General features: G+C 52.9%; 1 protein-coding gene across 3 annotated transcripts in view; it reads right to left on the reverse strand.

The window, feature by feature from the left end:
* Window positions 1-6,846, reverse strand: part of GMEB2 (glucocorticoid modulatory element binding protein 2) — a 28,066-nt gene extending 21,220 nt beyond the window's left edge. Inside the window, exons 1-3 of one of the 3 annotated variants that reach the window (XM_023183282.1) lie at window positions 6,710-6,846; window positions 6,215-6,402; window positions 268-365 (exon numbers count right to left, since the gene is read on the reverse strand). In XM_023183282.1, the coding sequence (XP_023039050.1) occupies window positions 268-365; window positions 6,215-6,345 (229 nt within the window). In that variant the 5' untranslated portion in view covers window positions 6,346-6,402; window positions 6,710-6,846. Of the gene's footprint in view, window positions 1-267; window positions 366-6,214 lie in introns of all 3 variants that reach the window. The other 2 variants (XM_023183285.1, XM_023183283.3) reach the window with 2 other exon arrangements.
* Between the last annotated feature and the right edge of the window lie 1,893 nt (window positions 6,847-8,739).

Raw genomic sequence — 8,739 nt, forward strand, 5'->3', positions numbered from 1 at the left:
CCAACAGAGGAGAGAGCTGCAAACTTGGGGCCAAGTGACTTTGCTCTCCATTAGCCACGGGCAGAGAAAGTGCTGTCATTACAGACACACGGCAGGCCCCACCTGGGGGCCCTGGAGCCTGGCCTCTCACTCCTAAGGGCACACAGCTTGGGAATCAGCCCAAATAAAGACCCTGTATATCTCTGGCTGTTCCTCATTTGGAGTGCAGGACTGTCCCATCCCTGCTCCGGCAAGAAGGCAGACTTCCCACCTAGGACGGCTTCCTACCTAACACGGCTTCCTTGAGCTGGGAGGAGGCTGTGAAGGCCGCGGCAGCTGCCGCCGCTGCATTTTCTGTCTCCATGTTATCTTCTGTCAGGTCGCCCCTGGTGAGGTGAAGGGAGGAGAGAACAGAATCAGGATCTCGGAGGGCACAACCTGCAGGGCACTATTTTCCTGACAGCGCTTTGCTGACTTGTTACGCTTTCCTAATTTAATTCAGAAATGGCAGAGAGGCCAGGCGCAGTGGCTCACACCTGTAATCCCAGCACTTTGGGAGGCTGAGGTGGGAGGGTCACTTGAGGTCAGGAGCTCGAGACCAGCCAACACGATGAAACGCCATCTCTACTAAAAAAATTACAAAAATTAGCTGGACATGGTGCTACATTCCTGTAGAAGCTGGGGTAGGAGAATCACTTGAACCTGGGAGGCGGAGGTTGCAGTGAGCCAAGATCACACCACTGCACTCCAGCCTGGGTGACAGAGCGAGTTCCCGGGTTCACGCCATTCTCCTGCCTCAGCCTCTCAAGTAGCTGGGACTACAGGTGTCCGCCACTGAGTGTTTTCTTAAACAGCAAAAGAAACTGACACAACTGTAAACAGAGCAAGCAAGAGAACTTGGTGATTCTTTCCTCTCTACTTCTCACTGTTCTTAAAAGAGTTAACTTAAGCATAAGATGCGAGCAAATTAACATCCCAGCAAAAAAGCTCATATTCAGTGTTCGTAAAGCAAAGCTAGCCCACAGGAGCCGCCTTCCACAGTAACCACAGGAAACCAAGGAGCAAACGGGACACCAGCCTCCAGGGCCCTGCGCCAGCCGTGCTCCTGTGTCTGCGACTGCCCTGGTTCGTCACTGCCACCAGCCAGCAAGACACTCAGAGAGGACAGCCCTGAGCCACAATTGTGTACGAAGACAACCGTGCAGGATTTTATTACTACAAGGTTTTTGGCTTTGTTTTTGTTTTTTTGAGACCGAGTCCTCTGTCACCCAGGCTGGAGTGCAGTGGCACAATCTCGGCTCACTGTAACCGCCATCTCCCCAGTTCAAGCAATTCTCCTGCTACAGCCTCCCAAGTAGCTGGATTACAGGCGCCCGCCACCACACCTGGCTAATTTTTGTACTTTTAGTAGAGACGGGGTTTTACCATGTTGGCCAGACTGGTCTAAAATTCCTGACCACAGTGATCCACCCACCTCGGCCTCCCAGAGTGCAGGATTACAGGTGTGAGCCACCGTGTCCGGCCCATTTTTGTTTTTCAACAAAAATTTACTTAAAGTTGAAATCTCCACATTTCAAATGGGTAACCCCAGTGTCCCTGAGGCTCCTGTGACAGTGCTCATGAGACTTCTCTTGGGTATGAGAGTCTAGAATGTGGGTGGTCTGGACAGGAGGGGGAGGGAAGAGTGCACAGCAGGGCAGGGTAACGGACCCCCAAGGACGCGAAAGCCGCCCTGCCTTTGTCAGACTGGGCAACACCCGGTCCACCAGACGGACCCTGACTTTGGAGACTGGAGCCTGGCACGACTCAGCTGCTGTCGTGAATTGTGACCCTCTGAACCCAGGAAGGCAGCTGCAGGACATCTGGCCCAGTCTCCTCGTTAAGCCAGTTCACGAAAAAGAGACTTTTCTGAGTGACACACCCATGGGCTGTATGAGGACTAAACGGCATGGTCTCCGGCTCGGACAAACCGACAGCAAAAGCCACTTTGGGGGAAAAGAAACTTTTCTTTTTTTCTTTTTTTCTTGAGATAGGATCTCACCTTGTCACCCAGGCTGGAGCGCGGTGGCATGACCTTGGCTCACTGCAGCCTCAACCTCCCATGCAGCTGGGACCATAGGTGCACGCCACCACACCCCAGTAATTTTTGGATTTTTTGTAGAGACGAGGTTTCACTTTGTTGCTCAGGCTGGTCTCAGGCAACCCTCCCAGCTCAGCCTCCCAAAGTGCTCAGGTTATAGGCAGGAGCCACCAGGCCTGGCCAACATAGGAAGAAACTTACATTTGAATTGAATATTAGAAGAGATTAAAATTCATCAACATGGAAAGACAAAGATCATCAACTAAAGTCAAACCAGAATGAAAGCCACGTGCACAGTGGGGTCTCCCGTTGGGAACGCGAGGGGCATGTGCAGGGCTCCAGGGCATGGCGATGCCCCACACTCCCTTTGTGGGGCTCATTCAGCTGAACATGAGCACCTGGGGTGCTTTTCAGCATGTACATGAGTTTAATCATGAAAAGGCTTAAGGAAAGAAAAATTCATACGTTCTATACAAACAGAACATCTGGAAAGACCTATCCTAAAGTACTGACAGTAGGAAACTCTAGGTAGTAATAATATGGCCTTTATTTTATTTTTGCTTATCAGTATTTTCTAATTTTCCTTTTTCTAAATCATTTCAGCTATGAAATAATTTTCTACCATATATATTTTGTAATAAAAATGGTTATAATTTTTTAAAAGCTGTACAAACTTCCTGATAAAATGGCAAATGAAACACACACGTGGGCCAGGTGCAGAGGCTCAGGCCTGTAATCCCAGCACTTTGGGAGACTGCGGCAGGCAGATCACCCGAGGTCAGGAGTTCAAGACCAGCCTGGCCAACATGGTGAAACACCATCTCTACTAAAAATACAAAAATGAGCTGGACGTGGTGGCACACGCCTGTAGTCCCAGCTACTTGGGAAGCTGAGGCAGGAAAATTCCTTCAACTTGGGAGGCAGAGGTTGTAGTGAGCCGAGATCACACCACTGCACTCCAGCCTGGGCAACAAGAACAAGACTCCATCTCAAAAAATAAAAATAGGCCGGGCGCAGTGGCTCAAGCCTGTAATCCCAGCACTTTGGGAGGCCGAGACGGGCGGATCACAAGGTCAGGAGATCGAGACCATCCTGGCTAACATGGTGAAACCCCGTCTCTACTAAAAAATACAAAAAACTAGCCGGGCGAGGTGGCGGGCACCTGTAGTCCCAGCTACTCGGGAGGCTGAGGCAGGAGAATGGCGTAAACCCGGGAGGCGGAGCTTGCAGTGAGCTGCGATCCGGCCACTGCACTCCAGCCTGGGCGACAGAGCGAGACTCCGTCTCAAATAAATAAATAAATAAATAAATAAATAAATAAATAAATATAACGTGAACGGGCTCCTCATGGGAGTCGTCACAACAATGCAAAGGGAAGAGCTTCCAAAGTATAAACCCAGAAGCGAGGAGCAGGAGGGCGCAGAGACACAGTGAGCAGCAAGGCGCAGACTAAGAGGCGGAGGCTGGCCGTGGGGAGATGACCGATGCTCAGTTTATACCCCAAATCCCTAAATCTTGAGGCCTGGGACATCAACTACCTCTGCCAGCAGGATGAAGGCAAGGAGGGCAACCAAAAGATGTCCCACTCCCACCCATCCAGCCACTTGCCATCCTCAGCCCCACCTGGCAGAAGACCCTGAGAGGTGGAGGCAGGCCCCTGCCTACAGGACCCTGAGAGCTAGGGGAAGGCATTGTCCTGAACTGTGTATTCCCATGTTGAAGGAATTCCTGTGAATTCCCGTAAAATTCCTATGTTGAAGGCCTCACCCCCAGTATGACTGTATTTAAAGATGGGGTATTCAGGAGATAATTAAAATGAGGTCACACAGTTGGCCCTCATCCAGTAAGACTTTGACCTTCTGGTGGCTTTTTTTGTTTGTTTTTTTTTTTGGAGACAGAGTCTCACTCTTATCATTCAGGTTGGAGTGCAGTGGCAGGTCACGGCTCACTGCTGTCTCCAACTCCTGGGCTCAGGTGGTCCTCCTGCTTCAGCTTCCTGAGTAGCTGGGACTACAGGTGCTCACTACCATGCCCAGCTGGGAGTGCGCTGTGTTTTTTGTAGAGATGGGGTTTTGCCATGTTGCCCAGGCTGGTCCTGAACTGGGCTCAAGTGATCTGTCTATCTCAGTCTCCCACAGTGCTGGAATTACACGCATGAGCCACCATGCCTGGCTGACTGTGACCTTCTACGAAGTGAAAGAGAAAGATCTTTCTCCCTCCCTCTCCATCATGAGGACACAGCAAGAAGTCTGCCATCTGCAAGTCAGAAAGGGAGTCCTCCCAAAAGTGGAATCTGGCAGACCCTGACCTTGGACTTCAGTCTTCAGAACTGTAAGAAAGTAACTCTCTGCTGTTCAGGCCACCCGGCCTGTGGCATTTTGTTATGGCTGCCCGAGCAGACTAGGACGTATCGTCTGGGGGTCAGACTAGGTCAGGGAGAAAAGCCTCAAGCTGAGGACACTGAAGGTACCAACCTGGTGCCGGACTACCCACCACGGCAGCCGCGGCCACGGCGTCACGGCTCAGGTGAGGTGACCTGGACACCACCCCGGCAGCCGCGGCCACGGCGTCACGGCTCAGGTGAGGTGACCTGGACACCACCCCGGCAGCCGCAGCCACGGTGTCAGGGCTCAGTAGAGGAGAGCTACATATGGGACTGGGCCTACTCCGAGGCCCCTTCCACCCGGACACCTGGGTGGGTGACACAAAAGCTGGATTCAGGTGGAACCAGAGCAGCCTCTCCCCAGGTCAGAAATGACCCTGGGCTCCTCGCAGCAGCCCCAGGGCACCATGAGAAAGCTACGTGGACTTCTCTGACCAAGGGTCACTGCTGTCACACTGCACTCATTGCAGGCCACGTCAGGGCTCGGGTGAGGAGACGTGGACACCACCCCAGCAGCCGTGGCCACGGTGCCCCACGGGAGGGGACTTGGGCACTGCCTCTCTGGGCAAGAGTGGGGAGGTGTGGGGTGGGAGATGTCAGGAAACATCATGGACACATGCCCGGAAAACATGGAAGCTGTGCACCAAGGTGCTGACAAAGGAAAAAGGAGAATGGAGGTGTGAACATCCAGCCAGGAGGTCCCACTCACAGACTCCTGCATTTCCAGACATGGCCGCCAGCTGTGTGGATGAGGCAGGAAAGGACAGGGTACCTCGCACCAGGAACCTACACAGGTCCATGTCTTGTTCTGTGATCGCACAACAGCCTCCACCACCTGGACATGCAGGAGGTTAAAGCCTCGGGTGCAACAACAGGCTCCACAGCAAGGGAAGAAAGGCAGGAAGGAACTCAGGGCCAGGTCCTCCCAGGCAGGAGCTGCCTGCACACCATCCATGAAGGGAGGCCTGACCCGCACCGCACAGGGGTTGGCAGTCTAGAGTCATCCTCTGTCAAATGGTGAGAAAGTCAAAAGCTCATGCTCAGTGATATGCTAGGTCAACATGAAGATGCCAAACATGAGACACAGCAAGGATGAGACCCGCGGGAAGACTGCCCCAGCCCAGAGTCCCAGAGTCCTCTGGGGAGGAAGAATGAGGATCGCAGCCCCGGATTGCCCAGGGCTGACTCTGCCTTTATCTCACCCCCAGCCGAGGCAGGAGTGACACAAGGGCTGGCTGGGCCTTTATCTCACCCCCATAAGACATCGGCTCACAGCAGAAGCAGCTCTGCTACCTCCTAGCAGTTCCACCTACGGGCAGCAAAACAAAGCCGGCAGTTTGGGCAAATGTTAGCATTTTTGCCAACTAACATTTGATTCGGACATCTGGTAGAGAGATGAGGAAGAAAACACTTACAGTTTCATGAAGACTGTCAAGAAAATCACTGGCTCTTCATTTCATTTCTGAAAGGCCAGCTCTCTGCCATCCCTACTGCTCCCTCTCACATGAGAAGCCACAGCCTTTCAGGACATGGAGCCACGTGGCCATGAGGGTACGGGAGGCCTCCCCACAGCTGCAGCTGGGTCTTCTGGTCCCCGGGCCATTTCTGCTTTTCTCCACTCTCTACTTACACACACATTTGAGTCCAGTCTCAGAAGAACTGGAACTAGGAAAATCCTGACACTTGCCCCTTACTACGTTAATGCCAGCTGTGCCAAGGACAGCCCAATCCAAGCCCCCATCAGCCCCAATGGCACTGAGGCCCGAGCTTACCCGTGAGGGGCCAAATTGGTCGTCACCAACACGGTCTTCACCCCCTCCACGCCGCTGCCGTCCACCGCAGTGTCCGGAGTTGTCACCACCACCACCTCCTCCATGTGCACACTCACGTCGGGAGTTGCCATGGCTCAGCAGAAAAGGACGCCCAGGCCAGCAGCGTCAGTCCTCCAGGGTCCCGAGTCCTGGAGGAAGCAAGGCAGGGCACAGGGCCAGAGTCATCTCCACATCCGTACAACACAGCACTCACAAAGGCATCTCTCATCAGCTCCAAAGACCCATCCTTTAGTCCCAGACAGCTACTTCCTGACAAAAACGAATGGTAACAGAAGGGCGACTCCGGTCTCTGGTTCCGAGGGCGGTGTAAGCGCACTCCACCCATCTTTCCCACGGGATGAGCCGAAACCCTCAGGCAGAAGGCACAGAGCCACTCCCTCCATGTGGGGCTCAGAGCCGGAGGACAGGAGGGGCCTGGAATTCCAAGCGACTTCCCTGGACGCAGGTCCCCGGCTTGCCAGTTCTTCCGTCTCTCCTGGCCTGAACGCCAAGCCAGCCCCAGTCCCTGAGCTGAGTTTCAGGTGCAGAAAGCACTCCAGGAAGTCCTCTCTGGCCTGTGGAATGGGAAGGGAAACCCATTCAAGACAGAAAGAGAGGAGAGAAATGCCCTGGGATTTTTGTTTTTTGGGGGTTTTTTTTGAGATGGAGCCTTGCTCTGTCACCCAGGCTGGAGTGCAGTGGCGCGATTTCGGCTCACTGCAAGCTCTGCCTCCTAGGTTCAAGCAATTCTCCCGCCTCAGCCTCTCGAACAGCTGGGATTACAGGTTTCACCACGTTGCCAGGCTGGTCTCAAACTCTCGACCTCAGGTGACCCACTCACCTCGACCTCCCAAAGTGCTGGGATTGCAGGTGTGAGCCACCGTGCCCAGCCTGCCCTGGGTTTTAAAATTATTATTATTTTGTCTTTGCTGGTTTTGCCTTCAGCAAGTCCAACGCCTGCTAAAACCCTGTGATAGTGGCAGCCTTGGCAGGCCCAAAAAGCTTCGAGAGAAAGGAATCTTCCTCCTGACTAAAGGAGTGGTGGCCCAAGAGTGTGGGGGCTCCCTGTTGTCCTCTCCCTCTCTATCCTCTACCCAGCATAGGGAACACGAAAGCCCCTGGTTTCTAGTCAGAGGGCAAGGAGTCTGGAGTCAGAGTGTGGGGGAGGCGATGAGAGGAAAGGGGAACAGAGAGGATGGCACACAGCTGTGTGTGAGCACCCGGGTCATCCCAAGACAGTCTCTACATGGTCCTCACCCTAAAGGGCAAAGGGAAGAAAACTGACCTACAGGATAGACCACTGCCCAGGTCTCAGATGGGCCCCAATGGTGCACATGGGACAGATCCACAGTGCACTGGAAACTCTAAACTAAACTGGCCTAAGAACACAGACACAGGAACGGGGTGCAAAATTTGCAGCCTGAACCTAACCAGGTTGATTTCTTGCTATAAAAAAAAGTCTACATTCTCTGTGAAACTTAAACAAGACCCAGAGTCCATAGCACAGTAGTCAAAGCATCCAAAACACGATCAAACTACCTGGCAAAGGGTAGTCTGATTGATTCTCAAAGGAACAAATACACAAGAGGAGCTGGCTCTGAGGGGAACGCAGGACCCACAGAGATTCTCAGGTGCTATCAGACCAGCTCCAAGAGTAAAGCAAACATTCTCAGCCAAGTGGAAAGAAAATCTTGGTACAGAAACAGGAGTTATAACCAAATGGAAATGTGAAAATTAAAAACTACAACAACCAGCTAGGAACAGTGGCTCACGCCTGTAATCCCAGCACTTTGGGAGGCCGAGGCGGGCGGATCACAAGGTCAGGAGATCGAGACCATCCTGGCTAACACGGTGAAACCCCGTCTCTACTAAAATACAAAAAAAAAAAAATTAGCCGGGCGTGGTGGCGGCGCCTGCAGTCCCAGCTACTCGGGAGGCTGAGGCAGGAGAATGGCGTGAACCTGGGAGGTGGAGCTTGCAGTGAGCCGAGATCACACCACTGCACTCCAGCCTGGATGACAGAGCAAGAACTCTCTCAAAAAATGAAAAACAAAGAAAGTAGAATAGAAGTGACCTAGGGCTGGCGGAGGGAGTATAGGGAGTTGCTCTTTAATAAGTACAGAATTTCTGTTTGGGATGATGAAAAGTTCTGGAAACGCACAGTGGTGACAGCTGCACAATCACTGTGGAGTTCTGAATGGTGCTGAATCACACATTTAAAAATGGTTGGCCGGGCGCGGTGGCTCAAGCCTGTAATCCCAGCACTTCGGGAGGCTGAGACGGATCGCGAGGCGGATCACGAGGTCAGGAGATCGAGACCATCCTGGCTAACACGGTGAAACCTCGTCTCTACTAAAAATATAAAACCTAGCCGGGCGAGGTCATGGGCGCCTGTAGTCCCAGCTACTCGGGAGGCTGAGGCAGGAGAATGGCGTAAATCCGGGAGGCAGAGCTTGCAGTGAGCTGAGATCCGGCCACTGCACTCC

This window comes from Piliocolobus tephrosceles, chromosome 20 (assembly GCF_002776525.5).
Source record: "Piliocolobus tephrosceles isolate RC106 chromosome 20, ASM277652v3, whole genome shotgun sequence".
NCBI classification, from domain to species: Eukaryota; Metazoa; Chordata; class Mammalia; order Primates; family Cercopithecidae; genus Piliocolobus; species Piliocolobus tephrosceles.